Below are 24,979 nucleotides of genomic sequence, written 5' to 3' on the forward strand. Positions count from 1 at the left end.
TCAGATCACATTGTTTGCAACAGGAAAACATGAACTGTCCATGAGCTGTCCATGAGCTTTGTTTAGCCAATCAACTACAAAGTGAACTTTGATCAATGAATCAGCTTCTGCCACGAAGTCTATAGAGAACAATAAAAGGGAGTTCCCAGAAGCTGTTCTGGGTGCCTTCCCATTAACCTTCTTCCTGCCTATGTGTCTTTCTTCATCACAACAACAAAAGACAAAACATCAAAAGACATTAGAAGGAGAATATAAAAAATTGGAATTAGAATTGCAAAAAGATCCACAAAAGAAAACCTTAAAAAGCAAATGGAAACAATAAAACACAAACTAAATGTAATAAGAAACAGGAAGAGTTTTAAAAGAGTTTATTTCAATCAAGTATTTTAAAAAGTATTATGCACCCCCTCCCCCCAACACACACCATTAAAAATACAAACAGAAGTTTCTCCCTTTACCCCACTTCAGCTTGAGTCCAGGTCCTGTTGAACTTCCATCTATTGAGTCCTGGTCCCTTGACACTGGGACGACAGATTTGTAAAGATATAGACCAACTAGGCTAGATAGGACACACTAATCAATTTTTCCCCGTGGCAAAATTTCCTGGAACATGTTGCCGATGTTACAAAAAAAAGCCTAAACATTCATTTTCATAATTCATGCAAATTCAGAGCTCGGTTTATGTTACTTTTTTTTTTTTTGGCAGAGTACTCCCTCCCCTCCCCCCCCCGAAAATATGCTCCATGTTACCCCTTTTGGACTCTCCTGTCTTCTGGATGCTGAAGTTCTGGAAGAATCCTCCATTTAAATGAAGTATTGCAAGCATGTTGAAAGATGGGGTAGTACAATGAAGCAAATCCCCCACAATCCTAGTTAGTGCATATTATGGGCTGAGCAATTTGTTTCCTAATGAAGCAAGTTTGTAATGACCCCACCAGAAAAGGCAGGTAGTCGGACTGATGTACTGTGGTACTGCGGTTAAAACCTGGGGCAGAAAATGATATACAGGCTTCTACCAAACCACTCCACGAGGAACCCAGCCAACCAGAGACCTTCCCCAGTGTCCAGGTTGCTTATTTTTCCCAGCTGTGTGAAAATCAAGGTATCTTAACATACTTTCCTGAGCATAACTTTTATGGATTTAATCTTTCTTTTGAAATGGGGATAGAGTGGCTCCAGGCCAAAATCATCTTTGAAAAGTCTTATAAAAGATGGAAGAAGCAATGTAATAAACCATGGTATTATCTGGGAAACAGTAGCTTCCAAAACTAGAAAATGAGATGTCTTGTAACAATAGGCACCCAAACAGTGAGACAGAAGAGAAGAGGAGCAAGAACATTTAATCCCCTATATAAGCCTGTTTGGCAAAGAGCAGCCTTCAGGCTAAATGGACTGAATAGTTTAGGCTGCATACCAATGTGCACTTCTGGTTGCTGGTTTTCTCACAATAAGTTTTAAAGAGACTTCCCTGATTAGATGCTGGTTTTCTTTCCTCCACAAGTCACTTCACCAATTCTGCCTCACTCTGTAGGGACAATAAATGCCCAAAATACGATGTCCATCTGTCAAGAAGTCTATAACTACAGTGCTATAAACCAGAGCGTGGAGATATCGAGAGTAGAGAGATGAAAGGACTCTGTGGGAGAGAAAGCAGAGTTCAAAGAAAAGACCAGGAGGCAATCCAAAGCATCCATGCAGTCTACTATATGGCTTAAGTTTCAAGACTATACAGTAAAGTTTTGCAAAGTAGTGGAGAACAATTTTTTAAAGGAATAGTGAAGATGTGATAAAGGAAGATAACTGAAATATCAATTTCAATGGAAAAAAGTAGGCGTGGAATACAAGGCCGTGTTTTTAGCACAGGCAGCCTTGTGCCCACCTGGGGACATTACTACAGAAGAGATGTTATCAACCAATACAAGGTGATGGGGAGAAGGGCACAACAAAAAGATGGGATAATTTCAGGCAAATTCTGGTAGATGGTTATCATGGGTAAATTCAGTAAGAAGCTAAAGTCTTATTTTCAATCACAGGAGATCAGCCAGATCAGGACATCTCCTCACAGGAGCTTGCAGCTACCTCGAGGTTGATGGAACCATGGCTCACTACCAGTCGAAGCCGTTTGGATGGAACAAAAGGGGGAAACGAAACTATCTGCTTAGGAAGATGCTGCTCCTCCGCTTGTTCCTTCTCCGTCTTGTCTGAAGGGGGCTGCTGCCAGCACTGCCTGCCTCCAAAAAGTGGGCCTTCCAGGCGGACATGAGCATACTGGGAAAGCTTGGGGTCTACCATTGGTAACAACAACTGAGATTGGGACAAAACTTGAGCTTGGCACTGGGCTGTGCTCCTTGTTCTGCACAAGAACTGACTGGATGAAAGAGAACTTGAAGAATCAAGGGGGACTTGCTCTCCTGAATGGAGAACCCCAGATCCTGATTCATGGATTTCTTTAACATCAGCATGACTTTCCATATCCCTTGAATCATATTCCTCAGTCCCCTGGCTAAACTCCTCATTGGTGTTAGGTTTTTCCTCCTTAATGTCACACACTACTTCCCTATGAAACCTTGCCCAGTCCAAGGGAATTCTCTTCCCAAGATTCACTACCAGGCTGCCCTGGGTGGCCAAGCCCAGGCTTTCAGGGCGATTGTGCATCTTTGTAAGACAGCATCTTTGCTGGGCCTTGGAGTAGCAATTCTTGTTTCTCAAAGACTGCCTGAGGTGCAATACAGACAACACAGGAGAAGGACAACGAAGCAGACACACCAGAGGGTGCTTATGGAGCTTGCATCCACGTGTTCTGCAGGCCAAGCAGTTGTGCAGTGGGATATATAAAGGCTTGAGCATCTTAAAATACCAGTGAGTGGTATATCTGTGTACAGCACCTAGAAAAGGAAAAGAGGTATCAGTTATAAGACTGTCACTCCTCTTCCCAGTTTCCTCTTGTTTAACTGCTGCTGCCATATCTTCACTACGCAACAGGCAACTTCCATTTCTCCCTGGATTTTTCAAGGGCTTTAAGAAGATGGAGTAAGTGTATGACTGCTTCACTATCCAACCCTGGCACTAACATCCATAATCCTATTAGCTCTTTCTTTGAACATGTAAATATTTGACTCTTAAAAACAGATCTCGCATAGGTAACCTCACTGTACTTGTCAGCAGTCCCACAGAGAAGCTGCGCCTTTTCCTGAAATCACACAGTAAGTGCAAGATCCCAGAAAACATTAAGGAGGCAGCAACAGGATAGCATATCTTTCCCACTTTGGAGCGAAATATCTGAACATTGCTTACATTTCCCAATACAGAAATTATGTTAGGCTACCCAATTAGTTCTGCCAGACTTTAATCTAATATTGTAGCTAGAATAGTTCTTGAGTATCCAACTTTAATAAAGAACAAATTACTACTTTATTTTTGCTACCACAAAAGGAGTTGGGATAACTACTACTGTGGAACAAACCTGAGGCTGACAGGGATGTAACAGAGTCCTCATTATAATGGACATTATCATTACATTACAGGTGATATGCAAACCATATTGCCCTGCACAGCACTATGATGCACAAAATCCATTCCAGTTAAGTATTTTTGTGTATCTCACCATGTAATTGTGATTTCCTGCGCCGGGCTTTGTGTCCCACTTTCACATTACGTTGAGCAAGTTTGCAAGACTGGTTTTTCCATCTCTGCAGACGGCCGTCTGTCTCTCTCAGTAAGTATTTCTCACTGATTGAGGTAGATAGCAATGGAGTCTGATTCAGGAGGCGAAAAGCTCCTTCCCCCTTCCTAAGGAAAAATTGAGAATAAGAGACAATATCAGGAGCAGCCCAGCATTAATAAAAAAGATAACTGCTTACTCAAGAATATTTATACAACTTTTTCTACTCTAGGAAAAAACAAACTCCAAGGCATTTGCCAAATACATGAAAAATTAAGACATGATAAACTTAACACTAAGGATGAAGAGATTTCCCACGGAGGAACTCTGTGTCAGAACAGTTATAACTTCCCTCTTCCTAGCCTTTAGATGCTACCATTGATTTTTCCAGGGCTCTTGTGATAATAGAAGAAAAATACTACCCCTCCCCTTTCAAAATCCTATGCTCGCTAGCAACCATCCCTTGAGAACTAAGGCTTGTTAACACCTGGGCATTAAGCAGTCTGTACGTTTGCCAAAAACCCTGGAAGATGGGGGCAAGAATTAATGGAGATTATAATCTGGTTTCCCTTCCTGCAACTGTTTCTCAGAAATTCAGAAATCTGACTCCAAACCAGCTCCCAAGGTTTGAGATTCTGTTCCCCTCCATTTTCACCTTTCACAAGTGTGGCATTCGCATAATTCATTGTTCTCCCCAAAGAAGCTGTCACCATAGAAGCATGTGATCTCATCATCTGGCTCAATGTCCCGTAGCACCTTGACACAAGCAGTGTTCCCATCCGTTGGGACAAACTACAGCATAAACAATGGGTTAGGGGTAGAAAAAGCAGGAAAGAAAGGATAGCCGGAAAGGAAAGAAGCAGATTCAAGAAGCTCATAGGAGGAGGAGAATGCAGCAGTCTCCTCTTCCCCTTCAGAAAGCCCACATTTCAATCAAATCAACTCTTTCTCAAAGCTATTTGTTTAGACTTATGCTTTTGTAGCACAAATTTGCAAAACAGGATATCAAAGGGAATTTGGTTTCTTCTGATCCTAAACAATGGAAAGCTATAGCATATTTCCAGCTTTCAAGATGGGAAAAAAGTCTTGTACCTCCAGTGAAGAATTAGAAGACTAATGAGGTAGAGCTTCTAGGATTACAAGGAGATACTTTTCTACCTCAGGCAATCACAACTCCTCCTAAGTGTTTTCCAGACACTACTACAATATATTGTGCTCCTGGTCTTTGTATTCTAATTAACAGCATCCCTTGCCCCAACAATACATCAACGCAGCTTACCTTACAGTTTGGTCTGCAGTCTGATTAGTTGCACAGTGGGTAGGAATTACATTTTGCAGGGGAACAATAAGAAGAAAAAGGAAGATAAAAAAAAAGAGCTAAACATGAATTACAAGTATTCCTTTTTAGCAGAAGCTGCAGCAGAGAAAACTTGCTCATCTTTTCAACAGTACATTTTGCTTTATCTAGAAGCATTTACAAATCTGAATCGAGTAGGTGACATACAAATTATGGAAATCCAACGGAAGAAAAGTACTGTATTTGGCTTAAATCCTGTTTTCCACATTATGAGCTTAAGGCAGCATACTTGACATTCGTAAACATATTTTAATTTAAATTTAATTTTAGTAATTTGATATCATATCAAACCTCTCTCTCTCAACAAAGTACAAAACAATTGTGCCTTATGTCTTACACCCTTAATGAAAATGTTAAAATATTGAAAGGAAGTAAGTTTTTCTATGAGTTCTGTGGCTGAATAAGGAGAAGCTTCCAAGAAAGTTGAATTCATTATTGCCTTTTGCAGTTAAATTCTGAACCCTAAATCTATCAGATAATCCCTTGGTCATTTGAAAACCTTACTAATGCAGCATTTTAAGCAATTAACAACTAAGGAAGCTTTCTTAACAGACTATTGCCTCACAAATAGGTGGTAAATAAACATCTCCCATTTTGGCTATCTAGAAATGTGAAAAATTAATAAATAATTAATACGTAAATTTAGAACAGCTCTGAATAATATACTCTCAACTGAATCCTGATTGCTGTACCGCCCCATTAACAACTGCTTATTCGCTACATACCAGTCTTCTCCACTGTTTGGTTCTGATGTATCCCTATTGATATCTATAGAATATTCAATTTCCCAAATAATTGATTAGATTATTTATTACTACTCTCTGATCTGGGATAGATAGCTATCTTATTTCTCCTCAACACTTGCTCTAAATTATAAGACCAGTTATATAAGACTTACCATTATCATTTTCATAGCAATTTAAACAGTTTGAGGCAACTACCTCTCTAACTTGACCCTGAAGACTTCCACCTACCATGATTAATGAAGGCTGCAGGCCCTAGCCAAAGCTGGGCACACTGTTTCCGGGTGGAGTACATGATGCTGAAGTCATTTTCACCTGCTTGGAGGAGGCTCTCGTCGGGTTCTGTCAGTTCTGCAATGTAGCCTTCTAAAAGCTCCAGTTTATCATTCTTTCTCCTTATGCGAGAGGGGGAAAAAATAACCTTACCTATCCAGAGGATTATGTTGTTGTAATCTTAAGTAAAACGTGCAAGGGCAAATGCATGGCTACTTTATTATCCACTTCTTTGCATGCTGGTTGGAAAGAAAGCTTTTCTAATGGGCATGCCCTGTTATAAAATACACTAATCAGAAAAGGATTCCTTGCCCCCCCCCCTTTATTTTCCTCTCAGTGTTGCTTTATACATTCTTGGGTTTTTATGCTTCATAGTTCTATTTATTTCTCTCTTTCTTAGTATAATCCAGCATGCAAGTTAATTTTGCCACATGGGGAAGAAGTAACACTATGAATTTACCATGATTTTGTAGACACTACCCGGGCTCCATTTATTTCTAAGGAATATCGACTACAGCATCTGATGGCAAAACCGCTCTCAGGAAGGAAAATGCGAAGGTACCGAAAAATCTGGGATGGGTATGGGGGAGGGGAAGAGAGGAAGCAGGAGTATTAGATATGTTTGCTGCCTTAAGTTGTTTATAAAAAATAATAAAGGTGTGATATAAATAAATAAAATAGAATCATTGCAAGGGAGTTAATTGGAAGAATCAATGGAGAGCGAGAACTAAGTTAGAGACAATGCTCCTATCTTTTCTATGAATATGTTTACTCTCTTCCCATATAAAATGTTTCTCACTATAGTTCGTAAACAATTTTCTTTCTATCAAGCTGACATTCACATCAGTTGAAGATGCTTAAAAACATCAAAGCCAAAAAAAGATAAAAAAGAAGAAAACAATACTTCTTGGTCCTTTCATCCACAGCCAGCCTCTGTGGACCTTCACTGCCAGCTTGTGTTACAAGTTAGTCAAGTTTAAAAAAAGATTATAGCCTAATAATTGCCACTTAATTACAATGTTCATGCTATGCTGTATGTGGCCAGAGCACCAATACATCTAATCTGGTCTAGAGAAAAGGAAGGCATAGACTAGATATGGGTAAGTACTTTTTCTAACTTCCATACATTCTTAGAACATGCCCCATGATTCACAGCCTTTCCAAACCTGATTGTTTGGAATGGTGTTAAATTAAACTCCCACCACCCTAACTGCCATGCTGACTAGGATGATAAGAGCCATAATGTAATAATCCAAATGGAACGGGATTGGGATGAAAAAGTGTATATGAATAACTTTTTCAGACTTCAACATGCTCTCCAGCCACTAAACAGGCAACCAGGCAACAGGCAACCAGGCAAACATTAACCAGGATTGTACATGAGTCTTGAAGGCAGCTTCCTGCTGATGTCTCCGGTTTGCAAAATACTGGCAGGCCCAGCCACCCTGCATCAAGGCTTGATACGCTGCTTCTAGGTCCTTGCGCTTCCGGAAAGCTTCTACTGCCTCCCGTAAATGATGCTTCCTCCTGATGGCTGGGAGTGGGCTATAAAAATGAAAGAGGAAGAATTTCTTTTGTAATATATTTTTTCCTCATTTCAGGTAGACTTTGACTTACGACCATTGGTTCAGTAACCATTCAAAATTACAATGGTGCTAAATGGACAAGTTATGGTTGTTGCAGCACCCCTGCGATCATGTGTTCAAAATTCAGGTGCCTGGCAGCCTACTTGCACTAACAATCCCAGAGGTGCTGCAACTCTCCCCACCCACCTATCTCTCCCATCTCAGCTGCGCACCAGTGCTTGCAAACCTGCTGTAGCACAGGAAACTTCTGCCGGATACAGAGCCCAGCAACAATCAAAATTCCGGTCCCAATTGTGGTAAGTCAAGGACTACCTGTACTCTCAATCCTCACCATTTAATATTCAAATATATTAAAAAATCTCCCTCTCTCTCTCTCTCTCTCTCTCTCTCTCTCTCTCTCTCTCTCTCTCTCTCTCTGTGTGTGTGTGTGTGTGTGTGTGTGTGTGTGTGTGTGTGTGTCAGGCTTGCCTCCGTTCAAAACTCAAGAAAGAAAAACCCCAACTCCATGTTTGTAGAGAAAGGTACTTTTACTGAGTATGAACTGAATGCAGCGAAAGAAAAGCAAAGTCTGAGGCAATAGGCACGAAAATTACATATTGAAAGCATCCCCCAAGTCCCTTCCCCCACAGTCCCAGGTTGAATGTCCAATCCACATCTCCCCAAGGTGTCATGTGGGGTACTTCTTTAGGCGGCCACATCTATCTGGTATGTCGGGACGGTTGACCTTGACAATTATCAGCTCTCTCCGCAGCTGCTAAAAAGACAGTGAGAATTTTCCTCCCTTTTCCGAGACATCTCCACCAGCTCACTTCCCCCCCTCCCAAATACCTACAATACCTCCCCCCTCCCGTTACAATGGCAGCTGAAAGCAAGCAAGCATCATGAGGCTGACAGTGTGTGTATTCATATTCCTGCTTTACAATCTTAATTTTCAGACTTATTCCATGCCCATTCCTAGTTCTTACCTTACATTCATTTTATGAGTCTTAAAGCCAAGGTAGGAGTCAACTATTAGCGTTGTGGCAAGGTCATCATTCTCACATAGTTCTTTTGCAGTTAACCGAGTAGAGCCCATCTTCTTTTTAGAACCATGCTGTTCTCAACTCTGCTAGCCACAAGAGAGAAGCGAGTCATACAATTAAAGCCAAATACAGTGAAGTTGGGAATCTGAATGAAAACTTCAATAAAAGCAGGACCAGCAAATATTAAAATAAGCAGAAGTATTTCCTACAACCCCTACCATAATTTTACCTTGCTATTTGCACATACACTGAAATTTCCTTTTTGAAAAAAATTCAACCCTTATTAGAATGGTTCTAATGAACTAAAACTAATTTAAACACTAAAAAATAGCATTTTGCCACATTTGCTCATAATGTTTGTACTATGTTGGTTTCCATTGTGTACTGCAATTTTTGTAATTAAAGTATAAGCCAAGAAACAGTTTTTATACCTGCAGGTTAATCGGTAACAAACTGAATTGATGTACAAAAATTATTTCATTATGCTTTATATTTGATGTAACCTTTTAATATTGTGACAAATCTTCTAGTGCCACTTTATTAAGCCTGACGCTCATATAACTTTCATTTGATCTGATCAACAAAACAAAATTCTCCATGGCCAGGGGGAGAGGGAACAAGCACTGCAAAAATCTCTATGAAAATATTTCTTAGAAAAATGTTTTAAAAACATACTACATAACTCAAAACATAAAATACAAACATTTTTATGGAAGAATCTAGACTCTAAAACCTTACATAATTCCTGTTCTATCTTCCTCAAATCAGTGCCCTCCATAACAGGAGTTAAAAGGAACACTGGACTTACCTGAAGGTTCTTTCTCCTTGTGCTACATGACAGTCCATTGAATGGGTTAATCCTCATGTGATTGGCCAGAGACTGAGTAAGAATTTGTTTAAACACACCTCCTCATCCTGTCTAGCCCCAGTTCAAAAACTAAGTCCGGATCTGAAGAAACAGAAACTTGAACGGAAAAGGAGTTAATAGCAGTTCGGGATCCCCCAAGAAGGGAGGGTATGGACTCTCACGCAGCGCAAGGAGAAAGAACCTTCAGGTAAATCCAAAGTTCCTTCTCCCTTGCGCTGCTTAGAGAGTCCATTGAATGGGATATACCCAAGCTAAATATCCCTGGGGGGGAAGAAATAGAGTCATGCAGACCCTCCGGAGGAAGGACCTGTTGGAGTACTCTGCGCCCAAAAGCGGCTTCAGCTGATGCAAACTTGTCCAATTTGTAATTGCGAATGAAGGTCGTTGGTGAAGCCCAAGTAGCTGCCCTGCAGATCTCAAGAGGAGGAGCCTGGGTGGCCCAAGTGGCGGTGGTGGCCACACTACGCGTTGAGTGTGCCGTGATGCGGCCAGGAAGAAGCTTGTTCTTCCATTTGTAGGCCATGGAAATGCAGGCCTTAAGCCAGCCAGCGATAGTAGAAGACGACAACTTTGAGCCCAGGGAACTTGGTTGAAAGGAAATGAATAATGATTCAGATTTACAGAACGGAGCTGTTCTGGTAATATACTTTTCAAGGCCCTACGAACGTCTAAAGGGTGCCAACGTTGTTCGCTGGGATGAGAGGGCCTGGGGCAGAAGTCGGGTAACACAACCTCTTGAGCCCTGTGAAACCAGGTGTTGATTTTTGGGAGGAAGGTGGGATCCATTCGCAAAATGACCCGGTCAGAATGAAATATGCACAAGTCCTTGTGTATAGAAAGGGCTGCAAGCTCGGACACCCTGCGAGCAGAGGTGACAGAGACAAGGAAGGCAACCTTGAAGGTCAGAAATTTGAGGCTGGCGAAGGACAGTGGTTCAAAAGGTGATTCCGTTAAGGCCTGAAGGACAAGACAGAGATCCCATGAGGGATACCTGTGGACAGGTGGAGGACAAAGGTTGGAAGCTCCCCATAAAAAACAGCGAATTCGAAGGTGCTGAGACAGCGTACCATGATCCTTGCCGGTGAGAACGGTTGCCAATGCCGTGACTTGTCGTCGTAGGGTGTTGACTGCTAGACCAGCGTCCAGACCCGCTTGAAGGAAGTCCAGCACCTGCGGAATGGACGCTTCAGTGGGGTCAATCTCCGAGGAGACACACCAGCGACGAAACTAAGACCAAGTTGCGTCGTATATACGGGTGGTGGACCTTCTGCGAGAAGCGAGGAGGGTGGATATATGGCCGAAGAGTGATACAATTTGCAGAAAGAGAGTGGGATGTAGTTGCCACTCTGCCTGGTCGATGGTAGTTCTGCTCAGCCAGTCCACTCGGGTGTTGGAGGTTCCTGATATACTGTATGTTCTGCTTGCAGCGAGAGCAGATGTCTCTCCGCCCATAGTCCCAGCTGTGCGGCCTCGCTCATTAGGATCCTGGAGCGTGTGCCACCTTGGCGGTTCACGTGGGCCTTTGTCATGATGTTGTCTGTCCGGAGAAGCACGTGGTGCCCCGACAGTTGGCGTTGGAAGTGGCGGAGTGCGAGATGGGCGGCATGCAACTCCAGCCAATTGACATTGTTGAGAAGGTCCTTGGCCATCCAACCCTCTTGAGTGACCTGGGCATTTAAGTGAGCGCCCCAGCCGAACAGGCTGGCATCTGTGGTGAGAATCAGACACTGAGGTTCGTGGAAGAGGGAACCTCTTGCCAGAGCTGCGGACTTCCACCAGTTGAAGGATTTGAGGACCTTCGGGGGAACCCTGATCCGGGTATTGGAGTTGCTGATACCCGCCTTTTGGCTTGGCAATAGAAGCCACTGAAGTGGTCGTGAGTGCAACCGTGCCCAAGGAACGATTGCCAAGCACGAGATCATTTGGCCCAACAATTGAGAGAGCGATAGCAGGGGTGCCCTCCTTAGAGACCTCATCTGTTGCACCGAGGCCTGGATGTTGCCTCGTTGTTCCTGCGACAGGAAGACTAGGCCAGACATTGTGTCGATGCGGGCCCCGAGGTGGACCAATTCGGTGGAGGGAGTTAGCTGACTCTTCTCCCAATTTACGGTGAAGCCGTGTTGCTGAAGGGCTGAGATCGTTACCTGGAGATCTTTCTCTGCCTGTTGGAATGAGGAAGATTGAATTAAAATGTCATCCAGGTAGCATTGCAATCTGACTGGTGACGCTCTTAAATGAGCCGCCACTACGTCCAGGAGTTTGGTGAATATACGAGGGGTGGAAGAAAGTCCGAAGGGCATGGCTCTGTATTGAAAATGGGCCCCCTCGTAGCAGAATCTGAGGAATCTCCTGTGGGATGGTCTGATGGGAACATGGAGATAGGCCTCCCGGAGATCTATTGATGACAGAAAATCTCTGGGTCTGATGCTGCCCAGAATAGTATGCAGGGTGTGCATCTTGAAACGCCTGTACCGTATATGGGCATTCAAACGTTTCAAATCCAAAATGGCTCTGCTGCCCCCCGACTTCTTCTGTACCAAGAAAAGAATCGAATAAAAGCCTGCACCAAGATGTTCCGGAGGGACTGGTTCAATGGCCTGAATGGCCAGGAGGTGCTGAATTTCAGCTTCCATTTGAGCTCTCTTGGAAGGGTCAGTGGATGTGGAACAAGTGATAAAACGCCTTGGGGGTTCAGAAATGAATTCCAATGTGACTCCTAGGGAGACCGTTTGAATGGCCCAGGCATCAGTGGTCATAGAGCGCCAAGTGGTCAAGAAATCAGCGAGACGACCGCCAATGGGCCCCTGGAGAGCGGGATCACTATTTTCTACGGTAGGGACGAAAATTGGAGCCTCGAAAGGGTTGCCTGGACTGAGGCTGGCGAGTGCGCTCTCTGAAGGACTGCCTGTCATGGAACCTGTCAGCTGACTGATTGAACAGCCGTTGAGGGGCCGGGTTTGGAACCCGGGGTCAGAAGACCAAAAGGACTGCCTCCGATAGGGGAAGGCGGACTGCCTATCAGAGTGTCTGGAGGTAAATGGGAGGACCTTCCTCTTGTCCCTACCTTCAACCACGATCAGGTCCAAGGCCTCCCCGAAGAGGGACCCACCCATGAAGGGAGCTGCAGCCAGGCGCCATTTGGTTCTCATGTCTGCCTGCCAATGACGCAGCCAGAGGAGACGTCGCGATGTGATGTTGGATGCCAGGGCGCGCGAAGCGAATTTGGCTGAGTTGAGAGTCGCATCTGCAGCATATTCTGTAGCAGCGATCATCTTATTGATGTCCTGGTGCAGACGAGCATCTTAATAATAATAATAATAATTTTATTTCTATACCGCCCTTCTCCCGAAGGACTCAGGGCGGTGTACAGCCAATTTAAAAACACAAGACACAACAATAATTAAAAATTAAAATAATTAAATAGATTTGGCCTATTTAAAACCCCAAAAATTAAAATACCCCAATTTAAAATTATTATATTGACAGCCCTGCCTGGCGGAACAACAGGGTCTTCAGTGCGCAGCGGAACACCCAGAGGTCGGAGATCTTACGTATTTCTGGGGGCAGTTCATTCCACAGGGTTGGGACTCCCACAGAGAAGGCCCTCCCCCTGGGTGTCGCCAGCCGACATAACTTGGCTGATGGCACCCTGAGGAGACCCTCTCTGTGGGAACGGACTGGTCGGTGGGAGGCTATTGGTGGCAGAAGACGGTCTCGAAGGTACCCGGGTCCTGTGCCATGGAGCGCTTTAAAGGTGGTAACCAACACCTTGAATCGCACCCGGAAGACCACTGGGAGCCAGTGCAGCTCGCGCAGGAGAGGTGTCATGCGGGCACAACGAGGTGCGCCCATAACCACCCGCGCGGCCGCATTCTGGACCAGCTGGAGCCTCCGAGTGCTCTTCAAGGGGAGCCCCATGTAGAGAGCATTACAATAGTCCAGCCGGGAGGTGACAAGGGCATGAGTGACCGTGCGCAAGGCGTCCCGGTCCAGAAAGGGCTGCAACTGGCGGATCAGGCGAACCTGATAAAAGGCCCCCCTGGCCACGGCCATCATATGCTCTTCTAAAGACAGCCGTGCGTCCAGGAGGACACCCAGATTGCGAGCCCTCTCTGTGGGGGGCAAAGATTCACCCCCAATAGTCAGCGATGGCACCTGCTGACTATATCGGGACGCTGGTAGCCACAGCCACTCGGTCTTGGAAGGGTTGAGTCTGAGCCTGTTCCTCCCCATCCAGACCCGCACGGCCTCCAGGCAGCGAGACATCACATCAAGGGCATCGTTGGGGTGGTCTGGGGTGGAGATGTACAGCTGAGTATCATCAGCGTACAGGTGACACTTCACCCCAAAACCACGGATGATCTCACCCAGCGGCTTCACATAAATGTTGAACAGAAGAGGCGAGAGGACCGACCCTTGTGGCACTCCCCATGCGAGATGCCTCGAGGTCGACCTCTGCCCCCCTGCCAACACGAACTGCGAGCGGCCAGAGAGGAAGGAAGAGAACCACCGCAAAACGGTGCCCCCTACTCCTAACCCCTTCAATCGCTGCAGCATGATACCATGGTCGATGGTATCAAAAGCCGCTGAGAGATCTAATAGGACTAGGACAGAGGAGCAACCCCTGTCCCGGGCCCTCCAGAGATCATCCACCAACGCGACCAATGCCGTTTCTGTGCTGTGCCCAGGCCTGAAGCACGACTGGTACGGGTCTAGATAGATAGCTTCATCCAGGTGCCCGGGCAGTTGTCGTGCCACCACACTCTCAACAACCTTCGCCACAAAACGAAGGTTGGAGACCGGACGATAGTTAACTAATTCAGCCGGGTCCAGGGAAGGCTTCTTGAGGAGGGGCCTCACCACCGCCTCTTTCAAGGCGGCGGGAAAGGCACCCTCACTCAGAGAAGCAGTTATAATCCCCTGGAGCCAGCCTCGTGCAACTTCCCGGGAGGCCAGTACCAACCAGGAGGGACACGGGTCCAATAAACATGTGGCGGCACTAATCCTACCCAGAACCCTGTCCACATCCTCGGGAGTCACAGGATCAAACTCCTCCCAGATAACATTCTCAAGACCTGCCCCGGTCTCCTCCCGTGGACTCATCCAATCGGAGTCCAAGCCATCCCGAATCCGAGCGACTTTATCGTGCAGGAATTGCACAAAGTCCTCAGCACGACCCTGCAAGGGATCCTCCCGCACTCCCCCCCGAAGAAGGGAGTGGGTCACCCTAAACAGGGCAGCTGGGCGGTTCTCTGCAGATGCGATAAGAGCGGAAAAATGGTTAGATTTTGCCGCTTTTATCGCCACTAGGTAGGTCTTGATATAAGACCTCACCTGTGTCCGGTCGGAATCAGAATGACTAGTCCTCCAAATGCTCTCTAGGCGTCTTTTCCGACGCTTCATCTCTCTCAGCTCCTCAGAGAACCAAGGAGCCAATTGAGATCGGCATCGGGTCAGAGGCCGCAAAGGCACGACACGATCCAAAGCTCCGGCGGCCGCACTCTCCCAGGCGGCCACCAGCTCTTCAGTTGAGTTGTGTGTCACAGTCTCAGGAAATGGCCCAAGCTCCGTCAGGAACCTTTCTGGATCCATCAGGCGCCTGGGACGGAACCATTTAGTCGGTTCCGTCTCCCTGCGGCAGGGGGAAGCGGTAGGAAAGTCCAAGTGAAGGAGCGAATGATCTGTCCATGACAAGGGTTTAATGTCTAAGTCCCCTCTACCAAGATCATTCAACCACTGACCAGAGATGAAAATCAAGTCCAGAGTGTGTCCTCCTATGTGAGTGGGGCCTTGAACTAACTGGGTCAGGTCCATGGCCGTCATGGAAGCCATGAACTCCCGAGCCACCTCTGACGTCTCACCCGCGGATGGAAGGTTGAAATCCCCCATGACAACAAGTCTGGGGGTATCCACCGCCACCCCGGCGATGACGTCGAGTAGCTCGGGTAGGGTCGCTGCCACGTGGCAGGGAGCCAGGTACACAGTCAGCAAACCCATCTGCACCCCACGGCCCCACTTCACAAAGAGGGACTCACATCCGGCTATCTGAGGAACAGTGGTCTCCCTCGGACAAAGACTCTCCCTAATAATCACCGCCACTCCCCCACCCCTCCCCTGGGCCCTTGGCTGATGAAATGCACGAAAACCTGGTGGGCACATTTCAACGAGGGGGACCCCCCCTCTTGGCCCAACCAGGTCTCCGTAATACCTGCCAGGTCCGCACCCCCCTCCAATATAAGATCACAGATGAGGGGGGCTTTATTGACAACCGACCTGGCATTACATAACATCAGCCGTGGACCCTGGGCCTGAGACTCTGCACAACCCAGGCCACGAGGCGCGCATTGGGGACCGGAGTGCGCAATTGCTCGTAAACAGCGTATGCGCACCCCTGGCACATGATATGGTCCCCTGCGCCCGTCATACCTGCCCCTCCCACTCATTATTTCAATTATATTGCCCTTCTTGTTATCCCCCTACTCCCCGGATAAATTTTCTTTCCTGACCCCTCTGCTGCAGCCAATCAGCCTGTCACCCCGCTCAGTAGCTATCTGGACCCCCCCAGGTCCACTTTCACAACCCTCTCCCTTCCTCCTGGGTCCCCTTAAAATTTTCTTTAAAAATTTAAATAAAAAAACCCTCAACCCCCTCTTTGCAGCATGCCATCTCTCGGGATTCCAAAATCCGTCATCAAGATAGGCCCTCGATCACCATCTTCAGGTGATGCTCAGGCCTGCATCTGGCGCAGCCAAATAAGTGAAGTTCTGGTGAAGAAGGACGCTGCTGTAGCAGATTTAATAGCCCACGTGGCAGCCTGGTGAGTCTTACGTGTAGAAATTTTGGCCCGTCTGTCCTCTGTGCGAAGATCCTCGGCTGCATCGGATGGGAGGATGCTAGGAGAGGTCAGGCTGGCCATGGGAACGTCGACTGCGGGAAGCTTGAGGAGGTCCTCGAGTTCCTGTTCAACAGTGTATAGCTTTTTGTCCAGGCCACTGGGAGTGGCTATAGAGCCAGGTTGAGCCCATTGACGCTGGATGGCGTCAATGAAAAGTTTAGGAGATGGTATGGCCTCCTGTTCAGTAACAGCTTCTGTAAAGAGTAATCTGTTGGAATCACTAGGATTTGAAGAATCCGCCGTGCGTGTCATTGTGACCCCCATATTAGCAGTGGCTTTTGCCTTATGTAATAAGGTCTTAAACAACTCATGCCGGAAGAGACCCGTGGAACGGGGCCTATCCGATGAGGTTTCCTCCTCCTCCCCAGAGAGGCTGAAGTTAAAGGCCTCCTCTTCATCTATAAGTGATTGATCGCTGTGGCGAGAAGGGGAGGGGGAATGGGCGGCTAAAGAAGAATTGCTGTCCAGATGGGATGAGGCCCTGGAGGGTCATTGTGCCGGAACGGGAGCAGACGATGGAGCCAGAATTCCCCTTTGGGTGAGGGCTGCATCAATGCCCCTAGCCACTGTTTGTGCAATAAGTTCGCACATTTCTTGGGGAATGGCAGAAGTGTGACCCTCATCTGGGCGGAGCCCTGCCGCCGTAGGAGTGAAAGAGGAACATGGTTTGGAAGCGCGTGTTTGCCTAGGCGGATCCGAAGTGGAATTGGTTCCTTGAGAGAAGACCTCCCTGATTACGGCCTGGTCCTCCTGTGCCTCAGTGGAAACATTTGGGGACCAGGAAGAGGTATCCTGGTGAACCTGAGGGGAGGTGCCCTGCCTGGGGACCGAGGTGGATGGTGCTGCCACGGGGGGGGGGGTAGGTGGAATGATGGTTTCTGCCTGCTTTTTGGTTTGTCAAATTGCTTGGTCAGAGCCAAATGCCTTCTCTTGGCATCCTTTTCTGCTGCAGAAGAAGAAGAGGCCACAGTAGATATTTTGGCTCTGGTAGAGTGCTTGGCCTTAGATCTGCCCCTGTGCTGAGAGGGAGAGTTGGATCTCCTAGATGGAGAACGACTGTGGTCGGCCATTTTGAAATGCTTAATGGCTGCAACAAATAAGAGCAGATGGGGTGGTGGCAGTGACATGTGCCTCTAAAAACAATTGATGGTAGGCATAACTGGGACAGCCTGAGCACAATGGATAAGGCTGGAGCCCTAAAATAAATTCCAATTGGGAAAGAAAGGTGTTTATAATGGCCTGGGGCTGACAAAACAGCTCCTGGAAGGTAGAAACAAAATGGCGTGGTGCTGGCAGAACAGTCCCAATTGAAAACGCCTCACACGATGAAACACCCAAAATGGCACTGAGCCGACAACACAGCCCTGTGAGGCACCAAACAGTAATCACCTAATGGCGAGGAACTGACAAAACAGCTCCCTCACGTCAAATGCAAAGCCCTAGGCAATCGGAGCAGACAAAACCGCTCCCAAATTAAGCCTGCAGGAAGGGCTATCCCAGGGAGAGCCGAGCCCCTACGACATGGGGCTTCCCTCAATCCCCACAGCGCGAAGCCGATGAAACGGCTTCCCCCGTGCTCTCAACCACTCAGGGCAGCCAGAAAACCAAATCCACGTTGAATTGAAGCGATCGAGCCGAACACGGCTGGAAAAGCCGCCGGCAAAGCCGCGGCTCAGCTGAGCGTCGTTTGAGTCCAAGCGGCTTGCAGGCAATCGTTGACAAGCACTCCACAATTTTAAAAATGCAGGAAGGAAAGAAATATGTCCTTTGAGGTGGTTAGAGAGTCCAAAGAAGGAGCTAGAGAAAAAAAATGTCTCTAAAGGCCGGACTGAGTAAAGAACTGGGGCTAGACAGGAAGAGGAGGTGTGTTTAAACAAATTCTTACTCAGTCTCTGGCCAATCACATGAGGATTAACCCATTCAATGGACTCTCTAAGCAGCACAAGGGAGAAACTTAAAATCCATCTAGAGGGAATATTTGGGATAGATACCCAGCAGGTGGCAGCATCTGACTAACCTTTGTGAGGCTCACAAGACAAGCAGGGTTGGACCTGGTTAGTCCTGGATAAAAGAATACCAGCAATCCCTGAGATGTAAACTAGATTGGGATGTCAAAGCAACATTGTAAAGGAAATGGCAAACCACTTGCATCACCAAAAGATGAATTTGACCAGAGAGGCTACATTTTAAAATACAGAAACATTCAACATCTATTTCTTGAATCCTTGCCTCCTTCTGGTTCTGGAGATACTGGAACTAGAAGTATTCCAAACCTGCTGATGCCTACTCTCCTCTTTGTTGATGCATTTTTCACTTCTCTCTCAAAATAGTTGTGACACAGACATATAAGACAAGAACTTAGGATCAAGACTTAATACTCTTTATTAATATTATGTTGTTTATAAACTGTATAATACAATTCATGAATGAATTGTTATAAATTGTATGTTAAAGCAGGAAAATATGTCTGTAAATAAAACATTCTAGAAATTTGGTCCCAAATCTGTTAAAAAATTCTCTCCCCACTACTACTTTAAAGATTCCAAAACTTTTTTATACCACATATTCAAAAGACTCACTTTATCAACACCTACAAATGATATTTCTACATAGTTCACTGCCTTAACAGTGAATATTTAATGCCAAGAAACCCTATAAAACGATACCCCCGTCCCATTCAAAAAATCTCCAAAAGTCAAGTACATTTGGCATTCTTCAACAGGAATCCTCAAATACTAGTTGGTTTACCAAGCAGGCTCATTTGCTGCTTGCTATCCCTACTTCCAAAGTTGTTTGGCACATACAGGATCTCAAGAGGTAGACTGAATGTTCCCCTATCTTTACTGAGAGATGAAAAAAACATAACAGAAACTGCACTGCTGTTTCTCAGATTCATCAAATCCCTAACAAGGACTTTCTTGGTAAAAGAAATGGAACCCCCCTTCAACATTTTTCCCCCAGAGGGCTAGAATTGCTGGTTGGAGAACAGACGTTGGCTTACCTGAATGTCCCTTTTCTGGGCGCTGCGACTGCATTCCATCGGATCACAATAACTGGGCGGGAAGCTGACTGCACCGAGGAGTTTAGGCCAACAGCACTTGCTGCAGCACCCTGCGACCAAACGAAGCCTCAGCTGAGGCATAAGAATCAATTTTATAATGCCGAATAAGCGGCGAAGCCGAAGTCCATGTGGCAGCATGGCAAATGTCCAAGAGCGAAGCCTGGGTAGCCCATGCCGCCGAGGTTGCCGCACTGCGAGTCGAATGAGCAAATATAGAGGCTGGAACAGGTCTCGCGTTGCGCTCATAAGTCGTCGATATGCAGGCCTTGACCCAACGGCCGACTGTGGAGGGAGAGACCTTCCGACCCATGGACGCTGGATGAAATGATACCAAGAGGGCTTCCGTCTGTCAGAATGAAGCCATTCGCCTGATATATCTGCGAAGCGCTCTTCTGACATCAAGAGTGTGCCAACGCTCCTCCCTGGGATGGTGAGGTGTCGGACAAAAGTCCGGTAAGATGAGCTCCTGGGCCCTGTGGAAGCAGGAGTTGATCTTAGGCAGGAACGTGGGGTCCAAACGCAATACCACACGGTCGGCATGGAAAATACAGAGGTCCTTGCGAATGGACAAGGCCGCAACCTCAGTGATTCTCCTAGCTGACGTGATCGCTAATAAAAAGGCAATCTTGAATGAGAGGAACTTGAGACTGCAGGATCCCAGCGGCTCAAACAGCTCAGACGTAAGTGCTTGGAGCACAAGCGGCAGATCCCAAGACGGGTAGCGATGCACAGGAGGCGGGGAAAGGTTGGCTGCGCCGTGCAGGAACCCTCGAACCTTAGGGTCCTGTGACAGGCTGCGAGACAGATCACAGGTGAGTACAGTGGAAAGCGCTACCTGGCGGCGTAGTGTCACAGGCGCGAGGCCCTTTTCCAAACCGGCTTGTAAGAAATCAAGGACATCCGCGACGGAGGCCAATGTCGGGTCCACATGTCTCTTAGCACACCAGGAAGAAAAGGCCTTCAAGGAAGCTTCGTATATTCGGGTCGTTGAAGGGCGCCTTGATGACTGGATGGTGTTGATTACACCATCGGACAGTCTATCTTTCCTCAGCAGGATCCGCTCAAGTGCCAGACGGTCAACCTGAGCCACTGCGGATCTGGATGGGCGATGACCCCCTGGCACAGAGCGATCCGATGCTGAGGAATGAACCACTGAGGAGAGATGGAAAGGCTCAGTAGGTCAGCGTACCAAGGCCTGCATGGCCAACAAGGTGCTACGAGGAGGATCTCTGCACGCTCCTTTAGTAGTTTTCGAACCACCCGTGGTATCAGAGATAGGGGCAGGAAAGCGTACAGTAGCCCGGGTGGCCAAGGGCAGCGTAGTGTGTTGGAAACTTCTGCTCCCGCGCTTGGAAAGCGAGAGTAGAACCTGGGGAGCTGCGCATTTTGGGGTGTCGCCAACAAATCTACTTGAGGTTGGCTGAATCTCTTCACTATCTCCTGAAATATCTGAGGGTGGAGTTGCCACTCTGCCGGATCTAGAGTTTGTCTGCTGAGCCAGTCGGCCCATACGTTTGCTTGACCGGAGATGTGGTCTGCTCGCAGAGATACAACATGACGCTCCGCCCAGCTCAAGAGTTTCTCCGCCTCTAGCATCAGCAACCTGGATCTCGATCCTCCTTCCCGGTTGATGTGCGCCTTCGTCGTCACGTTGTCTGTAAGAACCAACACATGTTGATTCTCCAAGGCAGGCTGAAAGTGTCTGAGTGCCAGGCGCACCGCTCTCAATTCCAGAAGGTTGATGTTGGACCTCCTCTCTTCTGGGGACCACAGCCCTTGAGTCACCTGTTCCGAGAGATGCGCCCCCCCCCACCCCTGCAGGCTGGCATCCGTTGTCAATACCCATCATTCGGGTTCGAAGAAGTAGCACCCCTTGAGGATCGCCGGAGACATCCACCACCGGAGGGAGAGGCGAACCTGAGGGGGGACCAGAATCGGCGACTGAGAGGAGGCCCGACCCGTCTTCTGGTAGGGCAGGAGAAGCCATTGCAGCGGGCGAGAGTGTCTCCATGCCCAGGGAATGATGGCCAGGCACGAAACCATCTTCCCTAACAACTGCGACAGTAGGAGAAGCGGGGCCTTCTGCCGTGCTCTGATTTGCATAACCAAGTTGACTATACTCTGAACCCTGTTTGGGGACAGAAAAACCTGCCCCCTGACAGAGTCTATCACGGCTCCCAGGTGAAGAAGTTGTGTAGACGGGATGAGGTGGCTCTTCTGATAATTGATTGAGAAGCCATGGCGTTGAAATATATTGAGCACCGCTGTTATGTCCGACGCTGCCTGTTGGCTGGAAGACGATAGGACGAGAATGTCGTCCAAGTAACAAAGTATTCGTACTGGTAGAAGTCTGATCTGCGCCGCTACCACTGCCACCAGCTTGGTGAAAGTCCTGGGGGCCGAGGAGAGCCCGAAGGGCATCACACAGTATTGGAAGTGCCTGTTGCCATACTCAAAGCGGAGGTACCTGCGGTGGGTCGGGTGGATTGGAATGTGCAAGTATGCCTCCCTGAGGTCCACTGACTGCAAAAGGTCCCCCTTCCTGACACAAGCCAGAATGGACCTCAGGGTCTGCATCTTGAACCGCCGGTACAAGATGAATTGGTTCAAGTGCTTGAGATTCAGGATACCTTGCCATCCGCCCAAGGATTTGGGCACCAGAAATGCAGTAGAGTAGACTCCGATTCCTTCTTGGGACTGAGGCACCTGTTCTATCGCATGGATGGCTAACAAGTGCTGTATTTCAGCCTCCATCAGACGACGCATGGAGTCGAGTGGAGACACCGGGCAACGAAGAAATCGATCAGGAGGAATGGTCTGGAATTCCAGACACAGTCCGTACTGTAGAGTACGGAGAATCCACGGCTCGCTTGTTGAATCCGCCCATTGTAGATGGAACTGTTGGAGCTGGCCTCCAATGGGCGTTACACATTCGGAGTCATTTGCCCCGTCTGAATGATCTGAAGCCGGAGCCACGAAACTGGTGCTTTGCAGCGGCTGAGTTCTGGCCTCTGTCACGAAAGGGCTGCCTCTCAGATGTGCGACCCGCTCCCTGGGCGTAAGACCTCTGATTGTAGTAGCCCCCCGTGCTGGGGAAGGACCGAAAGGCCTGTCTCTGGGAATAAGGAGAATAGCGTCGGTCGGGTCGACGGTAGGAAGAGGGCAGGATCTTCCGTTTATCCTTATCCTCAATTAAGAGTGGGTCGAGCGCTGCTCCAAAGAGGTTAGGTGACTTGTAGGGTGCAGCCGCCAGTTTCCATTTAGTCTTGGCGTCTGCCCGCCAGTTGTGGAGCCAGAACATTTGTTGAGATGTTACCGCTGAGGACAATGCTCAGGAAGCGAATTTTGCAGCATTTAGCGACGCATCCGCTGAGTACTCTGCTGCTGCTACCAATTTATTAACATCATGATGTAGCCTGACGTCATCTGGTGGTAATCTCTCCTGCAACTGGCGGAGCCATAACAATGAGGCCTGTGTAAAGAAGGAAGTTGATGTCGCTGCTCGAACAGCCCATGCAGCCGCTTGGTGAGTTTTTCTGAACGTGAGTTCAGCCTTCCTGTCCTCTGAGTGGAGACCGTCAACAATGTCCCTAGAGATCACAGACGAAGAAGACAACACAGCTACCGGTGCATCCACCATGGGGAGGGACAAAAGGTTCTCCAACTCTGGGCCCGAGCAATACAGTCTTTTGTCTAAGGTACTGGGAGTCATCAAGGATCCAGGCTGACTCCACCCACTCTGAACGACCTCAGAAAAAAGGGGAGGGCATGGAATGACATCCTTGTCAGGTTTTGACACCTGAAACAGCGGGTCATATGGGTCCTGAACCGGCTGAGATACCTCAGCAGCAGCGGGGGCCAACCCAAATTTAGTGGTGATTTTGGCCTTATGGAGCAAGGATTTGAAAAGCGCCAGGCGGAAAAGGCCAGTAAATGCAGGTTGTTCAGGTAATAGTCCCTCGTCCTCCGAGAGTTCCATGTCGTCGGGAAAGTCGTCACAACCATCTGAGTCGTCACTGGAAGCATAATCCTGCTGGGCCGAAGTGGAAGGTTTGGCAGGCAGACGACCCTGGCCTGACGGCGGAAGACTGGTCCCTTGTCCAGAAGAGCCGCTCTGTTGAAGACTGGCGGCCAAAACTCTGGCCAAAGCGTCAGACAGAACAGAGTGAATGTCCACGTGTGTCAGGGGCAGAATGGCGAGGACCAGAAAGGGAAGGGCAAGTGGACCGCGGAAGAGGAGCACCCTGACTGGACGCAGCTAAAGTAGAAGTATGAGAAGGATCCCCAGGGATCGATGGCGAGCTTGACGGTCTCTGGCACTCGGTAGGTACCGAAGACTCAGCAACAGGTTCAGGAGGCAGATGATGGGGTAGAGGGCCAAAAACTGATGGAGCGGGTGAAGGCAGATCAGAAGTAGACTCCAATCGTGTCGCTCGTCTCACCTTATCATATTGGCGCTCAAGTGTGTTATGGCACCTAAGTGCGTATTTATCCTGAGTCGTGGGACCCTTGGCACGGGCGCGAACCGCTCTGGGAAACTTGCTCTTGGATTTGGCCTTTGAAGGCTTGGAAGTAGTTGAAGCCACAGGCACTGAGCAGAGACTTTCTGGCTCTAAATCAGAAGACAAGGGGGACTCAGCCATTGTTAGGACACTTGCCCCCACTGACACCAAATGACACAAAGGCAAGAAATGCAGAGCCCACAATCCTGTACTAGGAGTCTTTGAGAGCCAACAAGTGAGCTGTCAAAAGTGCCAGGCGGCACAACAAGCGTGAGGCAACAGCCTCCCAGCGCTAAATTTGAAAGTTTCAAATTGTGAGTATATAATGGGGCGCAGCAAGCGCGAGGCAAAACACTTCCCAGTGCCAACGAATCAGTTGGTGGTACAGGCTAGGCTCACACGAGCCAACAAACGCCTCAGCTCCGCTCTGGTAACAGGTAATGAGGCCTTAACGAGAGCAGGAATTGGCGGACGCTCATAATGAACTCGCAAAATGGCGGCTGCACTCCAAAAGGATAGAAATGGCGGCCGCGCTAAAAGGCGGGCAAAATGGCTGCCGCGGCAGTGAAAACGTTGAAAACCGCCGCCATTTTGCGAAGCGGTTCACTGCTCGCTACAAGGCAATGTCCTATGATAACTCACTGCGGAGGAAGCTGAGCGGAGCAAGCGCCACTTGGAGCAGTCCTAAAGCGCTACCAATGACTTGTAAAACGTCGGAGTGTGCCTTTAAGCATAGGCAGAGGCCCCCGGAGCCGCTAAGATGATCCACTGCTGGCGCTGAGGTGGAGGCGGTTATACCGGCTCACCGGTGGACCAGCTCAACCGCCTGCGGCTAAACAAAACCTTGGATCTGCCCAGCCGGGTCAGAATCCGGAAAGCTGTCACGATGTGTATTCCGCTGCCGCGGAACGGCCTGGAGCCCCAGACACGTTGCCGCGACTTGACAGCAGTAAGAGGCAAAAAAACTAAGCAGAACAGCAGCCAGCAGGAACAAACGAAACTAACTAGCTA

At 47.9% G+C, this 24,979-nt stretch overlaps 1 protein-coding gene across 1 annotated transcript in view; it reads right to left on the bottom strand.

Moving 5' to 3' along the window:
• Positions 1-733: 733 nt before the first annotated feature.
• Positions 734-24,979, bottom strand: part of LOC139317352 (histone-lysine N-methyltransferase KMT5C-like) — a 146,918-nt gene continuing 122,672 nt past the window's right edge. The window contains exons 2-9 of the mRNA XM_070944370.1: positions 8,586-8,725; positions 7,414-7,579; positions 6,495-6,604; positions 5,993-6,156; positions 4,941-4,960; positions 4,317-4,453; positions 3,605-3,789; positions 734-2,885 (exon numbers count right to left, since the gene is read on the bottom strand). Of these exons, the coding sequence (XP_070800471.1) occupies positions 2,047-2,885; positions 3,605-3,789; positions 4,317-4,453; positions 4,941-4,960; positions 5,993-6,156; positions 6,495-6,604; positions 7,414-7,579; positions 8,586-8,695 (1,731 nt within the window). The 5' untranslated portion in view covers positions 8,696-8,725 and the 3' untranslated portion in view covers positions 734-2,046. The remainder of the gene's footprint in view (positions 2,886-3,604; positions 3,790-4,316; positions 4,454-4,940; positions 4,961-5,992; positions 6,157-6,494; positions 6,605-7,413; positions 7,580-8,585; positions 8,726-24,979) is intronic.

The sequence above is a fragment of the Pituophis catenifer genome, unplaced genomic scaffold, assembly GCF_029215685.1.
Source record: "Pituophis catenifer annectens isolate HBS135680 unplaced genomic scaffold, rPitCat1.0.hap2 SCAF_5, whole genome shotgun sequence".
NCBI classification, from domain to species: domain Eukaryota; kingdom Metazoa; phylum Chordata; class Lepidosauria; order Squamata; family Colubridae; genus Pituophis; species Pituophis catenifer.